This window comes from Pteronotus mesoamericanus, unplaced genomic scaffold (genome assembly GCF_021234165.1).
Source record: "Pteronotus mesoamericanus isolate MK-2021 breed Mesoamerican mustached bat unplaced genomic scaffold, CSHL_Meso_final contig_35, whole genome shotgun sequence".
In the NCBI taxonomy this organism is placed as follows: Eukaryota; Metazoa; Chordata; class Mammalia; order Chiroptera; family Mormoopidae; genus Pteronotus; species Pteronotus mesoamericanus.
The window spans coordinates 58,064-79,712 of record NW_026555139.1 but is presented as its reverse complement, the minus strand read 5'-3'; the positions used below and the strand labels follow the sequence as shown (position 1 = coordinate 79,712).

The 21,649-nt window shown below is 37.7% G+C and overlaps 1 protein-coding gene across 2 annotated transcripts in view; it reads right to left on the bottom strand.

The window, feature by feature from the left end:
* Positions 1-21,380, bottom strand: part of ZNF25 (zinc finger protein 25) — a 47,986-nt gene extending 26,606 nt beyond the window's left edge. For both annotated transcript variants that reach the window (XR_008529418.1, XM_054576848.1), the window contains exons 1-2: positions 20,782-21,380; positions 19,088-19,201 (exon numbers count right to left, since the gene is read on the bottom strand). Coding sequence is in view for 1 of the 2 variants with exons in the window: in XM_054576848.1 (XP_054432823.1) it covers positions 19,088-19,102 (15 nt within the window). In the remaining variant the exon portion in view is untranslated. The remainder of the gene's footprint in view (positions 1-19,087; positions 19,202-20,781) is intronic.
* Positions 21,381-21,649: the final 269 nt, after the last annotated feature.

Here is a 21,649-nt window from a genome sequence, read left to right as displayed (position 1 = left end):
AAAAAATGGAAATTAACACAGTCTTAAACAATTAACGGGCTGAAGAAAAACCACAAGGGAAATTAGAAAACAGAGAAAAATGAAAATTAAAAATAAATTAGCCCTGACTGGTGTGGCTAAGTGGGTTGGGCATTGTGCTGTAAACCAAAAGTTTGTCAATTCAATTTTTCGATAGGGCACATTCCTGGGTTGCAGGCCAGTTTCCTGGTTGGGGTCTTGCAAGAGGCAACCAATCGATGCTTCTCCTGCACATCAATGGTTCTCTTCTTCCTTTTCTTGCTCCTTTCCACTCTCTCTTAAAATAAATAAATGAAAATCTTTTTAAAAAAAGTATACCAAAACTAATGGAATAGAATGAAGGTAACAATTACAGATAAATTTATAGTAGTGAATGCCTGGTTTAAAAAAGAAGATACAGAGAATCAAGATGGTGGAGAAGTGAGTGGAAGTCACACTGACCTCCTCCCAGGGCCAATCAGGAATTACAACTAAATTGCGGAGAAATCACCTGGAACAAACAACTGAACAATAGCAAGGGAGGAGCCTTTTAACTTTTAAACCTCAGAAAGACAGAGGAACCAGCTTTAGCACAACCTAACTGATAAGGAGAGAGGTAGAGACTCGTGAAGGCGGGTGGGATGCTCATGGGTGGCAGCACCAGAAGGATATTAAAACAGCCAGTTGGATCCCCCTGAGGAGAGTGGGGTTTAAACCATAAGTGGGGATCACCGCCCTACAGCACCAGAGCCCAAAACGTACACAGATTAACAGCCAGCTGTGAAAAGTGGAAGGGTTGCTCTCTGCCAGAGACAGGTAGGGGGAAACACAAAGAGCCATTCAAAGAGCCAACACATAAAATTTATTTGCAGCCACTTACCATGGTCTCCAGCAAAGAAGTGGGGGAGAGTGGGCTAGAGACACCTGAGGACAGACTGGGGAAGGAGGCTTTGGGGAAAGAACAGAGAGTGTAGCTAGCAGGATCCCGGTGCTGACTCATCCCCCATATGGCAGCAGCCATCTTGCTCAGGCAGAACACATCCCTGAGCGGCAACAGTCTGAGACCACCCAATAACACCACTCCCAGGAAGGACTCTGCCCTGGCTTGGTAGTGCTAAGGCCTGGCTGCTGAGTACAGAGTTGCAGTCACAGATAGTGCATCACTGGCTAAAGGGGGTGCAGAGTGGTCTAGAGACACTTGAGGAGAGAATGGAGATAAAAGTTTTGGGAAGAGAATGTAGAGAGTGGCTGGTAGGATCCTGGTGCTGACTCCTTCTGCATATGGCAGCAGCCATCTGGCTCAGACAGACCACTCCTCTGAGCAGCAGCAGACTGAGAAGACCCAATAATACCGCCCCCAGGAGGGACTCTGCTCCCTCTGTGATGTCTAAGCTGGCCTGCTGAGTGCAGAGTCACTAGATTAACAGCTGAAGGAGACAGCCACAGACAGCAGATTCCTGGAAGTCTTGAACATCCTGCCTAAGGTCAGACAGGGTCAACATCTGACATCATCAGAGGCAGATCCACAAAGGAAAAGAAAAAACAGTCTTCTACCATAGAAGTTCACACCACAAAGTCAGGAAATCAAGACAGAGCAATTTAAGAAGCAGAAGCAAAAAAGAAGTCTCACACATAAGGGGAAAAAAAAGAAACACCCCTCAGTTGAAGGAAAAGGAGGAATCCCCAGAAAGAGAACTAAATGAAATAGAGGCAAGTAAACTATCAGATATTGAGTTTAAAACAACAGTTCTAAGGAAGCTCAATGAGCTCAATGAGCCCAGAGAGAATTACAGAAAACGACAGAGAAACTATGAGGCTTACTGCAAACTATACCCACATGAAAAAGGACTTAGGAACTATCAATAAGAGACAAGAGGAAATGAGGAATACAATTTCTGAATTGAAAAACACAGTAGAAAGAATCAAAAGCAGGCTCGATGAAGCTGAGGACCAAATCAATGTGCTGGAGGATACGGTAGAAAAAACCTCCCAGAAAGAGCAAGAGAATGAAAAAAACACTCAAAAAGAATGAAGAGCCATTTAGGGATATGCAGGACAACCTGAAACGTAATAATATCCATATAATAGGGATACCTGAAGGAGAAGGAGAATAAGAGGAAGAATGGATAGAGAACCTGTTTGAAAAAGTCATGATGGAAAACTTCCCTAATTGGAGGAGAGAAAGTCATACAAGTCCCTGAAGCACAGAAGGTCCCATTCAAGAGGAACCCAATGAGGCCCACTCCAAGACACATCATCATTAAAATGGCAAATATCAAAGACAAACAGAGAATACTAAAGTAAGCAAGGGAGAAAGAGGTAGTAATATATAAGGGAGCCCCAATACAGCTAGCGCCTGACTTCTCAACAGAAACATTGCAAGCCAGAAGGGAATGGCAAGAAATATTCCAAGTCATGAAAAGCAAAGGCCTGCAACCAAGGCTGCTCTATCCAGCAAGGCTCTCAATTAAAATGGAAGGCAAAATAAGGAGTTTCCCAGACAAAGGCTAAAAGACTACACCTCCACCAAACCAGCATTGCAAAATATGCTAAAGGGACTGCTTTAAGAAGGTGAAGAAAAAGAGTCTGAATACATAGTTCCTTTCACAGTCATTAATACTTGATATTACCAATATTTTTAATATGTATTAATCTGGTTGTGACAATGTTATTTTAATTGTTCCTTTATTTCTTGAAACTAAACCTGTTTTTGTATATTTCTTGCCTATTTCTGTTATTTTTTAAAAAGCTTTAAATGACTTTTTTATATTCTTTATCTATTTTTGACTAAATTTTGTAGAATTTTTTCCCCTAAAAAAACAATTAACCCTTTTTTAGATGTGGTGCAAATACTTTCCTATTCTATTACTTCTCCTTTAACTTTTTTAAATCTGTATTTTATTATATAGTTTTAAATGTTTAATATAGTCATATTGTCAATATTTTACTTTATAGCTTCTGGGTTTGAATATTTTACTTCAGGGTAAGAAAATTATTATTTTGTATTTTCTCCTAAAACTCTTTAGATTTTACATATTGATTTTTAACTCACCTGAATATTTTTTGTATAATGTATAAAATAGGGCTCTATATTTGTTTTATTTCAAGTAATAGTGGTCCATCATCTTTTTTGTTGTATAAGCCTTATTTTCCCCATTGATTTGAAATATCAGATGAATCATATATTACATTGTTCGACAGATATATATGTTTGTTTCTAGAATGCTCATTGTATTTCATTTATCTACTCGATTATTTCTGTGCTGGTGTCATGTTGTTTTAATTGCTAAGACTTTATAATGGATTTAAATTTTTTAATATTTTATAATGGATTTTGACATTTAAAAAATAAATAAATATGCATTTAAAAAATCTGCATTAAAAAAAAGAGAGAAGGAAGGAACTTCTAGATTTTGTGACAACATGAATGAAACTGGAAAATATGCTAAGTGAAATAAGCCAGTTGGTGAAAGGCAAATACAATATGATCTCACCTATAAGTGGAATCTATTCAACAAAATAAACTAATGAATAAAATAAACCACAGGCATGGAAACATGGAGCAGACTGAAAGTGACCAGAGGGGAAGGGGAAGGAGGACAATGGTGGAAAGAAGAAGAAGGAGCTAGACAAAGAACATGTATGTTGACATGGACAACAGAGTGGGAATTGACTGTGGGAAGAGGGAGCAGGGCAGGATGGGTGGAGGAGGGCAAAGTGGGAAAAATGGAGACAACTGTAATAGAATAAATGTGATTTAAAAATAAAAAAAATTTAAAGAAATAAAAAAGAAGACACATTTCAAATTGATAACCTAACTTTATATCTTAAGTAAGAAGAAAAATAAGCACAAACCCAAAGCTATGAGTGGGAGAAAATGATAAAAATTTACAAAAAAGGTCAATGAAATAGAGAATAGAAAAACAATAAAGAGCAACAAAACCAGAAGTTATTTCTTTGAAAGATCTAGGAAATTAATAAACCTTTAGCTATAATGATAAGAAAAAATACACATATAATTAAAATGAGAAGCAAAGAGGGGACCTTGCTACCAACCTTTCAGAAATTAAAAAAAAAGTATTATAATTGTATACCAATAAATTAGATAACCTAGATGAAATGTTTTTCAAGTTCCTAGAAAAACGTAAAGTGCCAAAACTGACTAAGGAACCAATGGAGAATCTGAATAGATTCATAATAAGTAAATAGATTGAGCTTTTAATCAAACATCTCCCAACAAGAAAAACAGGTGGAACATTTTCTAAGTCATTTTATTAGGCCAGCATTACCCTGATATAAAATCCTGATAAAAACATCAAAGAAGAAAACAACTGAGAATAATATCTTTTATGAACATAGAGGTGAAAATCCTTAACAAATTGCTAACAAATCAAATCCAGCAAAACAAAAAATAGATTATATATCATTAACTTATATGCTTTATGCCAGGAATCCCAGGGTAGTTCAACATATAAAAAGTAAATCAATCAGATGGACCTGGAGAGTATTATTCTAAGTGAAATAAGTCTGTCAGAGAAGACAGGTATCATATGACTTCACATATATGTGGAATCTAATAAAATAAACTAACAAAATAGAAACAGACCCATAGATAACAGACTGACAGTTGTCAGGGAGGAGGGGAGTTGTGGGGCTGGGTGAAAAAGGTGAAGAGATTAAGCAAAAAAAACCCCCCAAAACCCTCATATACACAGACAACAGTATCGTGATTACCAAAGGGAAAAGGGGTGAGGAAAGGCAGGAGAATGTGTAAGGGGGATAAAAGGTGATGGAAGGAGACTTGACTTAGGGTGGTGAACATACAATACAATCTACAGGTGATGTATTATAGAATCGTACACCTGAAACCTATGTAATTTTATTCACTAATGTCACACCATTAAATTAAAAAAAAGGAAATATAAGTATATTATAAATTAAAATAAAATAACAAAAAAGGAATATATTTGAATTTTTCACTTAAATGCTGATGTCTATATTGATATAAAAGGCCATACCATTTGTGAATTATTTTGAATAGCATCTTTGCATGTATGTGGCCTCACTTCTCTTTCCCATGCAGACCCTTATTTAGAGGTAGAACAAGTTTTGGAAATCAGGATAGATTCTCTTCAATTCTCAATTGGTTCCTTGATTCCTCATTAGGATTTATTCTATTGCAACTCCATTTTTAACTTTTTTGAGTGCAGAGGAGCAGGTGTTGACTCATTCTGTATGAGTTGGATGGTAAAATGAGCAAGAGGCTACAGTGTTAGGTGGCAACCCTAGACCATCTTTTCTTCTCCCCCTGTTAGCCCCACTCCACAATTTGCCAATGACTGAGAGACTTTAGGCTCTTTTCATCTGCCATCAGAGTTCAGTAGACCTATGGAGCTCAAATGCTCTGGATTTTCAGGGACAGGTCTGATTATAGCTAGTTTTATCATTTTGAAAACTACAATTTGTTTAATGTGTGGGGAAAGGTGATTCGATATTTTTTATCTTTGTGAAGACTCATATGCCTACATTCCAAATCAAAATGAAGTTAAAAAAATCAGGACATAAACCCTATTTACTGCATGATCTTAGCCATCTAAAACATGCATATTCACAGAACCTAAGAGGGAAACAAATATATGTCAATACAAACAGTGGGAATTTATGGTGATGAGCTAATATCTGACTATCCTCTTTGTTTCCATAAATTGTTATCATGTGCTTTTGTTATGTTTTTCACAGTGAGAAGATATTACTCATGTATTTATGTGTGTGTTTCTGAGGGTTTTGAACCTGGCAATAAAACCTTATAAATTTGGCTCAGTTGGTTGGGTATTGTCCTGCAAACTGAAAGGTTGCTGATTCAATTCCCAGTTAGGACACATGCCCAGGTCATGGGCTCCATCCCCAGTTGGGGCACGTGAAGAAGGTAACTGGTTGTTGTTTCTCATATTGATGTTTCTCTCCCTCCCTTCCCTTGTCTAAAATTATTTTTTAAAAATAAAAAAACTTGTACGTTTGTATTAGAAAAAAAATTAATGAAAAAAGGGAAATCAATATTATTAATAGAACAAAGGGGGATTAGATAACCATTTTGATGCAGAAGAAAAACATTTAATAAACTTAAACATTGTTTCATGATAAAAGTACTCAGTGAACTAGGAATAGAAGAGAACTTCCTTACCATGATAAGTAGCATTTTTAATCCACTGCTCCCCAAACTAATAGCATACTCAATAGTGAAAGACTGAAAATTTTCTCCCTGTAATCAAGAACAAGACAGGGATGCCTGATTTTGCCACTTCTTTTCAACATTACACTGAAAGTTCTAGCTGGAACAATTAGGGAAGAAATAGATAAAAAAGCATCAAAATTGGAAAGAAAAAAAATAAGATTTTCTGTTTGCAGATGACATGACTATACATAAAGATACATAAAGAATATCCCAAAAGACCCACTGCAAGAAGCTCACAGAGCTAATAAAGTCAGTAAGTTGCAGAATATAATGTCAAAAGTACAAGGATTACTTGTGTTTCTATACACTAGCAAGGAACATTAAAAAAAAGAAAGAATAGAATTCCATTTAAGGTAGTATCAAAAAGAAAAAGATACCTAGAGATAAATTCACTCCAGGAGGTTTAAGATATGCAATTGAAAACTGCAAAAAAAGAAAAAAGAAGGCCAAAAGTAGTAAAGACACCTAAGTAAAAGAAATAACATTCTGTATTCATAGCATGTAAGACTTAATACAGTTCAGGTGACAATACTACCAAAAGGAATCTACAGATTCGATGCAATCTTATCAAAATACCAATGGCTTTTGCACACAAATATAAAAGCCAATCCTCATTAATATGGGATTGTAGGGAGTCCCTAATAGCCAAAACAACATTGGAAAAAAAGAACAAAGTTGGAGGCCTCGCACTTCCCAATTTCAAATCTTACTACAAAGCTCTAATCAGGAGGAATCAAGATGGCGGAGGAATGAGTAGAAGTCACACTGACCTCCTCCCAGGACCAACCTGGAATTACAACTAAATTGTGGAGAAATCCCCTGGAACAAACAACTGAACAAGAGTGAGAGAGGAGCCTTGTAACCTTGGAGACAGAAGAATCAGCTTTACCGCAATCTAACTGGTAAGGACTGTGGTAGAGACCTGAGAAAGTGGGTGGGGCGCCCATGAGTGGCAGTACCAGAAGGATATTGAAACGGCCAGCTGGATCCCCCTGAGAAGAGCGGGGTCTAAACCAAAAGTGGGGATCTCTAGCCTATAACACCAGAGCCCAAAAAGTACACAGATAACAGCCAGCTGTGAAAAGCGGCAGGGTTGCTCTCTTGCCAGAGACAGGCGTCTGGAGATCCAAAGAACTGTTTAAAGGGCTGATGCATAAATTTTTATCTGCAGCCACTTATCCTGATCTCTGGCAAAGGCGGGGGCAGAGTGGGCTAGAGAAGCCTGAGGAGAGACTGGGGGAGGAGGCTTTGGGGAGAGAACTGGGAGAGTAGCCAGCGGGATCTCACTGCTGACTCATCCCCCATGCAGCAGCAGCCATCTTGGTCAGGCAGAGACCATGCCCCTGAGCGGCACCAATGTCAAAAGACCCAATAGCCCCACCCACAGGTGGGATTCCACTGCGCCCTGTGCATTCTAAGCTGCCTGCTGAGTGCAGAGTGGCAGCCACAGACAGTAGATCCCTGGCTAAAGGGGGCGCAGAGAGGTTTGGCAGCACTTGAGGAGAGACTGGGGACAGAGGCTTTGGGGAGAGAATGGAGAGATTAGCTGGCGGGATCCCAGTGTGGACTCCTCCCCGATACAGCAACAGCGTGAAAGGACCCAAATACTCCATCTCCAGGAGGGACTCCGCCCAGCCCTGAGTTGTCTAAGGAGGCCTGCTGAGTGCAGAGTGAATAGATTAACAGCTAAAGGAGATAGCCACAGACAGTAGATTACCGGAAGTCTCAAACAGACTGTCTAAGGTCAGACAGGGTCAACATCTGACATCATCAGAGGCAGATCCAGAAAGTAAAAACAGCGGTCTCCAACCATAGAAGTTCACACCATAAAGTCAGGAAATCAAGACAGATCAACTTAAGAGCAGAAGAGAAGAGTCTCACAAATAATGGGAAGACAAAGAAATATGCCCCACTCAAAGGGAAAGGAGGAATCCCCAGAAAGAGAACTAAAAGAAACAGAGGCAAGTAAACTATCAGATATTGAGTTCCAAACAATGGTTCTAAGGAAGCTCAATGAGCTCACTGAGCTCAGAGAAAATTACCAAAAACTACAGGGAAACTATTAGGAACTTACTGCAAACTATACCAGCATGAAAAAGGACATAGAAACTATCCATAAGAGACAACAGAAAATGAAGACTACAATTTCTGAATTGAAGAACACAGCAGAAGGAATCAAAAGCAGGCTACATAAAGCTGAGGACCGAATCAGCGAGCTGGAAGATAAGGTAGAAAAAAGCTCCCAGAAAGAGCAAGAAAATGAAAAAAGACAAAAAGAATGAAGAGGCATTGAGGGAAATGCAGGACAACCTGAAACGTAATAACATCCATATAATAGGAATACCAGAAGGAGAAGAGGATGAGGAAGGGATAGAGAACCTGTTTGAAAAAGTCATGATGGAAAACTTCCCTAATTGGAGGAGAGAAAAAAATCACACAAGTCCAGGAAGCACAGAGGGTCCCATTCAAGAGGAACCCAATGAGGCCCACTCCAAGACACATCATCATTAAAATGGCAAATATCAAAGACAAAGAGAAAATCCTAAAGGAAGCTAGGGAGAAACAGGTAGTAACGTATAAGGGAGCCCCAACAAGGCTAGCAGCTGACTTCTTAACAGAAACACTACAAGCCAAAAGGGAATGGCAAGAAATATTCCAAGTATTGAAAAGCAAGGCCTGCAATCAAGGCTGCTCTACGCAGCAAGACTCTCAATTAAAAGGGAAGGCGAAATAAGGAGTTTCCCAGATAAAAAAAGGCTAAAAGACTACACCTCCACCAAACCATCAAGTCTCTTTAGCCTATCTTGCTAAAGGGACTCCTTTAAGATGATGAAGAAAAAGAGTGAGAGAGGATCACACATGTACAAAGGGAAAAAATGAGTAAGTACCTATCAATAACAACTTTAAATGTAAATAGATTAAATGCTCCAATAAAAATACAAAGGATAGCTGAATGGGTAAGAAAACAAGACCCCCACATATGCTGCCTACCAGAGACCCACCTCAGAACAAAGGACCTACAGAGACTGAAAGTAAAGGGATGGAAAAAAATGTTCCAAGCAGGGGACAGGGGAAATAAGCAGGGGTAGCAACACTTATATCAGACAAAATAAATTACAAAACAAAGTTCAAAAAAGAGACCCAGAAGGACACTTTATAATACTTAAAGGAAGAATCCATCAAGAAGACATAAACATTGTAACCATATATGCACCCAACATGGGAGCACCCAAATATATAAGGAAAATTTTGGAGGACTTCAAAAAAGATATAGACAGCAACACACTGGTAGTAGGGGATTTTAACACCCCACTGTCAAAAATGGACAGATCTTCGAAACAAAACATCAACAAGGATATCGTGGAATTGCATGAAGCATTAGATCAAATGGGCTTAACTGACATATATAGAAAATTTCATCCCAAAGAAGCAAAATACACATTCTTTTCAAATGCACACAGAATATTTTCAAAGACAGACCACATGATAGGACACAAAACAAACCTCAACAAATTCAGTAAAATCGAAATCATAACAAGCATTTTCTTGGACCACAACGGCTTAAAACTAGAAACCAACCTCAAGGGAAAAACTCAAAGACATTCAAACTCAAGAAGACTGAATAGCATGCTATTAAACCCAATAGCCAATTAAACAATGAATGAGTCAATAATGAAATCAAAGAAGAAATCAAAAAGTTTCTGGAAACAAATGAAAATGAACACACAACAGTCCAAAACCTGTGGGACACAGCTAAGGCAGTCCTGAGAGGGAAGTTCATAGTAATACAGGCCTACCCAAAAAATATAGAAACATTTCAATTAAACAACTTAACCCTACAACTTGAAGAATTGGAGAAACAACAACAAACAAAGCCCAGAGTGAGCAGAAAAAAAGATATAATCAAGATCAGAGCAGAACTGAATGATATAGAGACTAAAAGAACAATTCAAAGGATCAACCAATCCAGGAGCTGGTTCTTTGAAAAGATAAACAAAATCAGAAAGGCTTTAAGCAGACTCATCAAGAAAAAGAAGGAGAGGACCCAAATAAATACTATCAAAAATGAAAGAGGAGAAATTATGGCTGATACGACAGAAATACAAAGGATTGTAAGAAATTACTATGAACAATTATATGTGAAGAAATTTGAAAACTTCAATGAAATGGACAAATTTCTAGAAAAATATAACCTTCCAACACTGAATGAAGAATAAGCAGAAAGCCTAAACAGACTGATAACAGCTGGTGAAATTGAAGCAGTAATCAAAGAACTCCCGGCACTCAAAAGCCCTTGGACCAGGTGGTTTCACAGAATTTTACAAAACATTTAAGGAAGAACTAACTCCCGTCCTTCTCAGACTATTCAAAAAAAAATCCAAGAAGTGGGAAGACCCCGAAAGTCTCTTTATGAGGCCATCATCATCCTAATCCCAAAAGGATAAAGACACATTCAAGAAAGAAAACTACAGGCAAATTTTGCAGATGAACATAGATGGTAAAATCCTCAACAAAATATTGGCAAATCAAATCCAGCAATACATTAAAAAGATCATCCACCATGATCAACTGGGATTCATCCGAGGGATGCAAGGATCGTTCAATATTCTCAAGTCAATAAACGTAATACATCACATAAACAAAACTAAAGACCACATGATCATATCAATAGATGCAGAAAAAGCATTTCATGCAGAAAACAGCACCCATTCATGATAAAAAACACTTATTATAGTGGTAATAAAGGGGGCATACCTCAACATAATAGAGGCCATATATTAAAATCCTACAGCCAACCTCATTCTCAATGGGCAAAAACTGAAAGCTTTCCCACTGAGATCGGGAAGAAGACAAGGATGTCCACTTTCACCACTTCTATTCAACATAACCTAGCCACAGTGACTAGACAAGAAAAATAAATGAAAGGCATCCAAATTGGAAAGGAGGAAGTAAAACTATCATTGTTTGCAGATGACATGATAGTGTACATAGAAAACCCTATAGACTCCACCAAAAAACTATTCTACCTAATACATGAATTTGGCAAAACAGTAGGATACAAAGTCAATATTCAGAAATCAAAGGCATTTTTGTACGTCAGCAATGAAATATCAGAAGCAGAAATCAGGAAAAAAAATCCCATTTGCTATAGCAACAAGAAAAATAAAGTACCTAGGGATAAACTTAACCAAGGAGATGAAAGACGTGTATGCAGAAAACTATATAACACTGAAGAAAGAAATTAAGGAAGGCACAAATAAATGGAGGTATACACTGTGCTCATGGATTGAACAAATTAACATCATCGAAATGTCCATACTACCCAAAGCAATTTATAGATTCAACACAATCCCTATTAAAATACCAATGATATATTTCACAGACGTAGAACAAACATTTAAAAAAGTTATATGGAACTTTATGATTGAATCAAAAAATTATGGTACATTTACACAATGGAATACTACGCAGCAGAAAGAAAAAAAGAACTAGTACACTTCGTGACAGCATGGATGGAACTAGAGAGCATTATGGTAAGCGAAATAAGTCAGGAGATGAAAGACAAATACCATATGATCTCACCTATAAGTGGAACCTAACCAATAAAACAAAGATGCAAGGAAAATAAGACCAGCAACACTGAAAGGAAAAGAAACAGAGATAAGAGAAAAGGAGGGAGGGGTGAGCGGGGGGAAAAGGAAGGGAAGGGGCAAGTCAAGGAACATATAGCAAGGACTCATGGAGAAAGTCAAAGTGAGGAAAGATTGAGGGAGGGAGTGAGGGGAGGGGGGTAGGGGAAAGTGGTGGGGGGAAGGCCGAGACAAATGTATTTGGAAAAATAAATAAATTAATTTTTTAAAAAAGGGAATTTTGAGGTGATGAAACTGTTGTAAATCTTGGTGCTGATTACATGCCTTTATGCACATGTCAAAACTCATTGAAATGTATAGCCAGAGTAAATTTCACTGTAAGTTTAAAAAATAAATAAAAATACATGGCATCAATCAAATACTACTTCAAACTTATTAGAATGGCTCTTCTCAAAACAAAACAAAAAATACCGAGTATTGGCAAGGACATAGAGAAACTGGAACCCTTGTGCACTGCTGGTGAGAATGTAAAATGGTGCAGCCACTGTGGAAGACAGTACTGCAGTTCTTCAAAAGATTAAACAAAATAACCATATGATTCAGCAATTTCACTCCTAGTTAATATATCCTAAAACATTTAAAGCAAAAACTCAAACAGGTATCTGTCCACCAATGTTCACAGCAGCATTATTCACAATAGCTATGAGGGGCAAGCAACCCAAGTGTCCAGTGACAGATGAAAAGAAAAACAAAATGTGGTAAATTAAAACAAAGGAATATTATTCTGGCTTTAAAGGAAGGAAATCCTGTCACCTGATACAACATGGATAAACCTTGAAGACTACACAGAGTGAAACATGCCAGTTTAAAATAAGACAAATACTTCATGATTCCAATTATATAAAGTACAATTCCATTTGTATAAAGCACCTAGAGTAGTCAAATTCATAGAGACAGAAAGTGGAATCGTGGTTCCCAAAGGATAGAGGAAGAGGGGAATGGGGAATGAATGTTTTGGGTACAGAGTTTCAGTTTGGGATGATGAAAATAGTTCTGAAGGTGGATGGTGATGATGGCTGCATAACAACGTGAATGTACTTAATGCCATAGCACTATACACTTAAAACTTTGTTATGTGTATTTTACCACAATTAAAAATAAATAAAAGCAAAAAACAGAACCCCCAAAACACACTAAAAATAGCTGTATAAAAATATCAACCAGTAACACAGGCACCATAATTTGAAGAATCAAGGTCTTAAAAAAAAAAAGGAAACTACAGAATTGAGTCCAACATCTCTGTTTAGAATTTCAGGGCAAAAATGCAGAGCACAAATCAGCTTAGACCTCATATCTCTAAAATAAGATTAAAAAACTAGTTCTATATAGAAAGTGGAGAGGTAAAAGAGAAGTTGATTTCACCCTAACAATGACAACAAGGTGCTAACCTAGAAAATTGTATATTTTCTAAAATCTGTCAGAGATCTTAAAATCCAAAGATTAATAAAGAAAAAAATTCAGAAGAGATGAATACCTCAGAAGAGAAAAGAAAACCACACATTACTTTCACCCCTGGGGGCAAATGAGGGAAAGGGGAAGCAGTTCAACTTTTAACAAGTTTTTAATGTTTTCTTGTGGGCCAATGTGATGTATTAAAATCCCCAAGAGCCCTAATCACATAAAAAGTCAACACCAAACTGCCTTTGATACTACATGGTCACTAAGTGGGACTCATATTAACGAGGTCTCCAAAAAGAAGCCTAGCATCTGCAGGATGTCTTTTATTTCCCATCAAATGTCTCAAAATGGTCAGTTTATTATAAGTTGGAGAAGTAGTTTCTTGAAGCCAAATAGGAAGCTCCATTTACAGATATAAATACTCTGAAATACAAACACCCACCAGTTTCCCCCCCACCCCCAATAGGCCTTTCCTGAGTGCATGAAAACAAATCTCCAAAGGCTGGGAGCAGAGTACCAGGTCAGGAAGAGTACCAGGTCTCAGGTGGTGGAAGCTCTGCAGGGCCAGAACTCCTTAGTCATCCAAAAGAAAAGTTAATGACTAGGCTATAAATCACATGGACAGAACCTTGGTGGTACTGAGATCCCAACCCTTGCTGAAAGGGAAGTCTGGATCCTGCAATCAAAGTATAATATTTGAAGTCGGTGGTGAACTGAATCTAACTAAAGCACAGGGCCAGCTGAACTATGTACATATTAGATTGAGTTGGCAACCAGACAGAAGAAGGGATGTGCCTTTTTCTGGAGGAATATTTATTTCAATCTCTACTGTATTTTTACACACCATATCCAGCACATAATAAAGAATTAAGAGACATGCAAAGAAGCAGAAAGTTTTGACTCAAAGAAAAAAGCCTATTAAAGCAGATCCACAGATATGCTAGAAATTAGAATTAGCAGGTAAGAACTAAAATAACTACGATAATGATGTAAAATGATGTAGTGAAAAGGATGGGGGAATTTCAGCAAATAAAACAAAAAAGAAAAAAACAGGAATTTTTAAAATTAAAACTTACAATATCAAAAGTGAATTTTATGAACTTATGAGTTAGATAATCGAGAGAGCAGAAGGAAGCCGTGAAGTAAAAAAAAAAAAAAAAAAAAAGTCCAACAGAAACATGTCAACTAAAGGGCAATAAATAAATACCCTGCCAAACTAAATAGAGCACCTGAGACATATGGGACAATATGTATATAGTCCAACGTTTGTGTAATTGGAATTTTATGAACACAAAAGGGGATGGGGCAAAGAAAATATGTGAAGAATGCCCAAGTATTTTCTAAGATGATAAAAGACAACAATCCACAAATTTTTATCATCCTTCAAGATGATGCAAAACAAATCATATGTATGTATATTACAGTCTAACTGTGGAAACTAAAGATTAATTGAAAATCTTAATCACAACCTGAGGGAAAGACACATTATGTTCAGGTGAATAACAGTAAGATAAAGATTCTGACTTCTCATCAGAAACAGCAAAAGTCAGAAGACAAAGACATCCTAAAAAATGCAAAACAAAGAAAACTTGATATTGCATTTTCCATCCAGCAAAATATCCTGCAAAAATCATGGTGAAATAAAGACATTTTCAGAAAGATAAGCCAAGTGAATTTGTTACCATCAACTCTGAGCTACATGAAATTACAAAATAAGTTGCTCAGTCTAAAGGGAAAATACAGAGAAAATCCCAGGTGTGTAAAAAGGAATAAGGAGCTGCCAGGAGCCGACCTAGCCCTGCTGTTTGACAAGGTCGCAGAGGGACATGGACAATTGCAAGGCAGACGTCCAGAAGCTCGACTCTTGGGACTTTCCTGTTTACTTAAGGTTATAATCCCCCTCTTGGGGGTATGCCTGATTGCTTATAGAACAGCCCCTTTGTATGGTGTTGCGGGAATTCCAGGGAATGAGACAAATAGGGCAGGGGAAAAAAGAATTGACCACTAAGCCCTGAACCCCATTTAAAGAAGTCTATAAGAAAATTAGAGGGTAGGAATTGCAGGCCCTCATACAAGCCACAAAATCACCCAAGCCTGAGGGCTATTGGGCAGCCCCCAGGCGGGGAGGAAACACAGGAAGCTCCGGGATAAATAAAGCCCGGGTACAACGGGGAATGTAAATGTGGGTGCCTGAAACCACTGTTGAACAGCCTTACATAGGGGCATATGTGGATGGAGAAAGAATGGTAGTGAAAAATGGAAAACGTGTGAGGTGGCAGGAATTGAGCTTCCTAGAGGCTTTGGCATGATCAGGACCCCCCTCCTTGTGTTATAGAACAAAGGGGTCTCAGAATGCTATTAGGAAACAATTAAATAAGTATTATAAAGAAATAGGGTGCTGGTATTGTATCAGAAATTATGAGTGAAAATGTGCCAGACGGGGGTCACCGCAGGACTTCTGCAAGGCTTCTGCAAATAACCTTTGCTGAGTATGCTTTAGCAGTATAAGCTTTAGGACTTACATGCTTAGTTAGAAATACAGACTAAGAGTAATGGAAATAAAGTTCAGCATAGAGGTAAAAACAAGTGGGACATTAAAACCCCATGACTATGTGGTGAGGGAAACTGAAAGAACCGATGTCTGATTTATGTTAGTACTTAACCACAACTTATGTAATGTCTGAATATAAATAAAGGACTGCCTGCTTGCTCCAGACAGACTGCCTGCAACTCCATACCTGACCTCTCATCATTTCACTGTGCTGACTCCGTCCATTCCAGTGGGACCCTGAAGGTTGCTGGAGTGGGACTCCGGCAAGGAGCACCAAAGCAAAGGTAACACAAAAAACCACTTTATTTACACACACACATATACACATACTTAAATGTTTTAAAGGCTAATACATGTTTAAAACAAAAATAACAAGTATTTATGATTAAAAATATATATAGAAGTAAGACATAAGACAATGGGTGACCACAAGGATGGGAAGGGTGAAAACAGGATCATGCTGATAAAAGTTTATGACCTCATTTATGAATAAGTATAATATTTGAAGATACCATGATAAATTAATGGTGTATATGGTAATCTTTAGACTAAGCAATAAACAAAGTAACACAAAAAAGTAGAGTTAAAAGTCAATAAAGAAGATACAATATAACACTCAAAAGATTCAAATACTAAGACTAAAAGAAATACAATAAACCTCATTAGGATAAAGAGAAATCCATACATAAACACATGAGAGTAAAAGCTATTTTAAAAATTGCTAGTGCAAAACAGACAAATTTACTTCAATGGTCTGAAAAATCAACAGGTGAATTTTCAGTAGCATCAGTAGTAGAAGACAGTAGAAGACAGCTTTTCGATGTTTTAAAGAACTGTCAACCAAGAACTCTATACACAGTGAAAAAGTTCATGAATATTTCAGATAAACAAAATGGAGAATTTTCCACCAGCAGACCCTCACTAAAACAAACAAGCACACAGAATAAAAACAAAAACTATAAAGGCTATTTCCAAACAGAAGAAATGTTTGTCAGTAGGACTTGAGAAATGAAAAAAGAAATAAGAAAGAGATCTAATCTGGTCAGAATGACCGTGAACAAACAAAAAAATTCTAGTATCTGTATAAAATAAACTTTTACAAGAGTTGGCAATGATGATTGCACATAAAGTTACTTCAAAAAACAAACAGCCTCACTAGGCATCTTCGCTGTCCCACGCAGACCATTCAGCAGTTAGTTACACAGATAAGGCAGGGAAAAACAACATGTGTCATCCCTGAATGAATTCCGGATTAGGAGAATTTCATATAACAGATATAAATATGTTCAAAGTTGATGTACAACTGTAGAATAAGCTAATTTTTTTGAGCTTTGTCCTACTTCATTTCTCCCTCCTTCTAAAGTGCGTTTGTCTCTATCAACAGGTCCAAAGGCTACGGTTTTTAATTAATGACAGATAATGTCCACAATGAAAATTTATGATACAGTAATAATAATGCTTCAAAAGGTGGCTTTGATGATTATGTAAAACAGACTACTCAAGTGCTTGCAAAGGGCTAGGCATTTAATTGATTGCCAAGTAAGCTATTACGTTTTTAAAAATTAAACTTAAAAAGTAGCTCTGGCTGGTGTGGCTCAGTGGATAAAGCACTGGACCGAGAAGCAAAAGGTTGCTGGTTCGATTTCCAGTCAGGGCACATGCCTGGGTTGTGGGCCAAGTCCCCAGTTGGGCGCGCGTGAGAGGCAACCACACATTGATGTTTCTCTCTCTCTTTCTCCCTCTCTTTCCCTCTCTCTAAAAATAAATAAATAAAATATTTAAAAAAATAAAAACAAATGATTACCACTGAATTCAGATTAGTTTTCTCTGAATAATAATGTTAGAGATTAAAGAGGGTCATACAGGGGCTTCAAAGGTATTAGCAAATTTATTGAAGCCAGAGAGGGGATACGCTGCTGTTTACTTAATCAATGTTCCCTAAATTACACGTAAACATTATGTACATTCCTTTTCTAATGAACCAAAAAATAAACTTAAAGTTCAATGTTTTCTACAACATACAAGGTCTTACATATTCTAGCTCCTTTTACCTCTTTGATTTTACCTCTTTCCTTTCTTTCCCTAAGTCATTTTTCTCTAGCTTCCATGCCCTAAATACTGTTTCTGGAACATTCCTCAGGGTGTTTGTACTTGCTGTTTCGCCTATCTAGAATGCCCTTCTGCCTTATTTCTACTTGGATCCCTGTCTCATTTAATTCAGAATTCTCCTCAAATAGTACTTTTTAGAGTGGGCATTCCCTAACCAACTTATTCCTTGTTTCTTACTTCACTGTATCCCTCTGTTATCATAAATGGCTGGAGTTTGCCTCTGTGCACACATATCAGAAATATTACTCAAATGTTGACACATTATATAACATAAAAAAAAGATATCACATTTGTAATACCCTCACCAATTCATCAGAAAAGTCTGTAAGTCAGAATTTGTCAAGTTGATAGTGAAGGATACAAGTTTTCCCAAATTCTAATTTTCACTTAAAGCTTACATTTTAACTTTGGCAACAAATAGTGACAGTTATTTTCAGTGACAGGCTCACTGCACTCACTTTTGAAAAAATGTTTGTTCTGACCCAAGTCTGAATTACCAGTTTGTCTGCCAGTTGCTCTTTCAAGTAAATGTAGTATTCCATGAAAAAAGTGGTTAGATGAACTCACAAATCAAACAATCATACAAGTGCCTTTTTTTCCTCAACACAACTATCATACTTCAGGGTGCAGCAAAAGTACTTTGCATGAACTTCTCATTTTGTCACAATGAATATTAAAAAGAGATGTACCCAAGGGTGAAGATTTAATAAAATCAATTTTTACTGTTTCATCAAGGATATCCTTAAAGATGCACATTGCAGAGCAATGCAACATTATTGGTGTTACTGTCTTAATTTATGCCAAACAGGCAAAAATCTATTCACCATTTTTATCACCATCAGTGTGAATGTCAACACTGTAAACTGCAATGTGCATCTTAATATTACGTTCTGACACAGATCCATTGAAAAGGTCTTAGGGCTCCCAGGAGTCTGAGGACTACACTTTTAGAACAGTTGTGCTAGTCAAACAGTATTTTCCTTGAAGGTGATTTTTAACTGTTTATTTTTAAAATTTAATATTTAATATAAATTACTAATTTAATAATTTAATAAAATAAAATTTAAAATATAAAATTTTTTTTCAAAAAACCCATTGAAAATAACACACACAAACACAGTGAAAGAAAGGACTAAATAAATGACTCACCTGGAATTTGTTCATTTTCTGCTGCTCTTGGGAAAGGATAAACTCTGAAGCCAGGACAGGGAAGGTTGAAAAGCAGAAGTCATGAGACCTTATCTTGCAGCCTCAGCAAATCACCTGTGAGAAATTTCCAGACAATAGTTTAGTAAAAGGTAAACCTCTTTAAAAACAGTCTTTTGAGACATGAGAAGGAATAGGAAGGACCATGATAAAGGAGTAACCACCTGTCCATGGTGACTCTGAAAAAATCTTGATGACTTTGGGATATTTTTGAGTGAATCTAAACATCTTTCCTATTGGCTATTTAAAAAATTATGTGTTTGTTTACTAAATAAAACAAAAGAATTGAAAATTTAAACATCCAATAATAGATGAGCTAAGCAAGGCACATTATATCCAAAGTATGGAACTCTATGTTGGTACTACAAATGATGGTGAAAAGAAATGTTTAAATTACAAGTCAACAATTTTACCTATTACTATCGCAAACCCCACAAGTTTTAGAAAGTCTCCAAAAGCTCTCAAAAATAAGTTATTTCTTCTCTCTAAATTGCAGTTTCTCAAAAATCACTTCTCCAATAACCTCCGAAGACTTAAATATAATATAGTGGACCTGTTCCATGTTAGGTTCTGCTATTAACACATGTAATGTTGTTTTATTGTCAATGTTATCTTTAAAATGAGGAAGAATTAGATAATTTTGAACAAGCCTTCATGTATTATTCTGATTCTTTAACTCTTGACCCAGTGCCACAAATCCAGACAGTACTATGGAATTCACTGTCCCCTCCAAACTAGGGCTAAACCTAGGATAAAATTTAATTAGGCCTTAATGAATTTTGACATGGCCACCTAATCTGCTGACAATGACACAAATTTAACTTCTAAAATAACAATTTGGTACCATAATCCCCAAACAGGCACTTTGTGTAGGTGGCAAAAGTTAACTAGATGCCTGGATGTCCATAATGCTGAGATCCTTCCTACAGGCAGCGGAAACACTTCTAGTTAAGTTGGCTTGGTGCTTACAAAATGCTTAGTAAGCCCAGCCAATCCAAAAAGAGGCATTATATCACTTTCATAATATGAGGCATGGATGAAATTGCAGTTTTCATTTTTTTTAAACGTTTGTCTCATTTCCCATCTTGCCTGGATAGGATGGATTCCCAGTTTCCCCAGTAAAACTTAAAAGAAAGGGCTTAAGCTATGGTTTTAATTTACACGTTTAACAATTTTGTGAGAATAGAGGTTGCAGAATGCAGGTATAACATTTTACCACGGAAGCCGCAAAAAATTTTTGAAATAGAACAGACATGGTAAGATCTGGTTGTCCTAATTCACTACACTCCACAATTAGGTTCTGGGACAATTACTGTACTAAATACAATCCAAGACTGGATTTTAGTGTGCAAAACAGCGTGAACTACAGAGTAAAACAAGTGAGAATTTAAAACCTATCTGCTAATGCTGGGTACGATTTCTCTCTCTGAACCTTTAGTATTCGAATTTATTAAAATGGAGGTGATTAATACCGATCCAAAGGACGCCTATGATAATTACAAGGATTAAATGAGCCAATTATAAAAAAAGAACATCATACCTTGTAATAACAAAAGCAGCTTGCCTTTATTGAGTCATCAAACGTTAAGTATTCCACTCTATTTAACACATAAAACGACCCGAAAGATTAGTATTACCGATTTACAGACGAGTCTCTGAATTGTACCGAGATTAATTTCTTGGTTACTGGCAGGCGCCGGATGTGAGCCCAGGTCCCTGAAGCTTCACAGCTGGGCTCCGGGACGTATCACAGGCAGCCGCTCCTGGGCACAGTCTCTGCGATTCCCCACGGCCAGATCTCTGGGGCTGCTCCTCTCGCGCGGGTCTAGAAACGCGGCTTCCGGGGAAGAACGGGCGAGCGGGCAACCGGCCTTGCGCCGGCCACTGCCCAGCTCCCTCCTCAGTGCCCCTCAGAGGCCAGTCCGAAACTCAGAGGGGGTGGCGACTCCACGTCCTCCGATTTGGCGCGCAGCTGCGGACACAAAGATCCCCCTTCTCGGGCTGTATGCCCCAGACAGGCTTTTGGCACACCTGCCAGGGCCTGGCCTCCACCGCCGACTTCGCAGAGTCTAGGCCCGGTCCTGTATGACTCCTGCGGAACAGGGGGCCCCGAGTCCCTTCCCCGCTGGGGCGCCACATAGAAAATGGCGACCCCTGAAAGGAGGTGGAATTGCTGATGCGCAGAAGTCTCTCACGCCTAGTTCTGCGTTATGCTTACCCCTGAAGCCCCAGCTGCCAACTCATTTCACATGACGTCATGAGGTTGGCTTTCTCTAGCGGTCTGAGTGTCTGCTGCTAGCATTTGTAGGAGTCTTGGTCCTTCCTCTCCTTACTCATACTGGTAGTTGATTAGAACTGGCAACACTCTTTCAACTACCCAGCTGTGGTGCAAAGAATATTAATAAATAAGTTAAAGAAAGTACTTGAAACTAAGAACATTAGACCATTCAAAGAATAATACCCTGCAGGAGCCGACTTCATCTTAGGAATGCTAGCTTTTGAAGT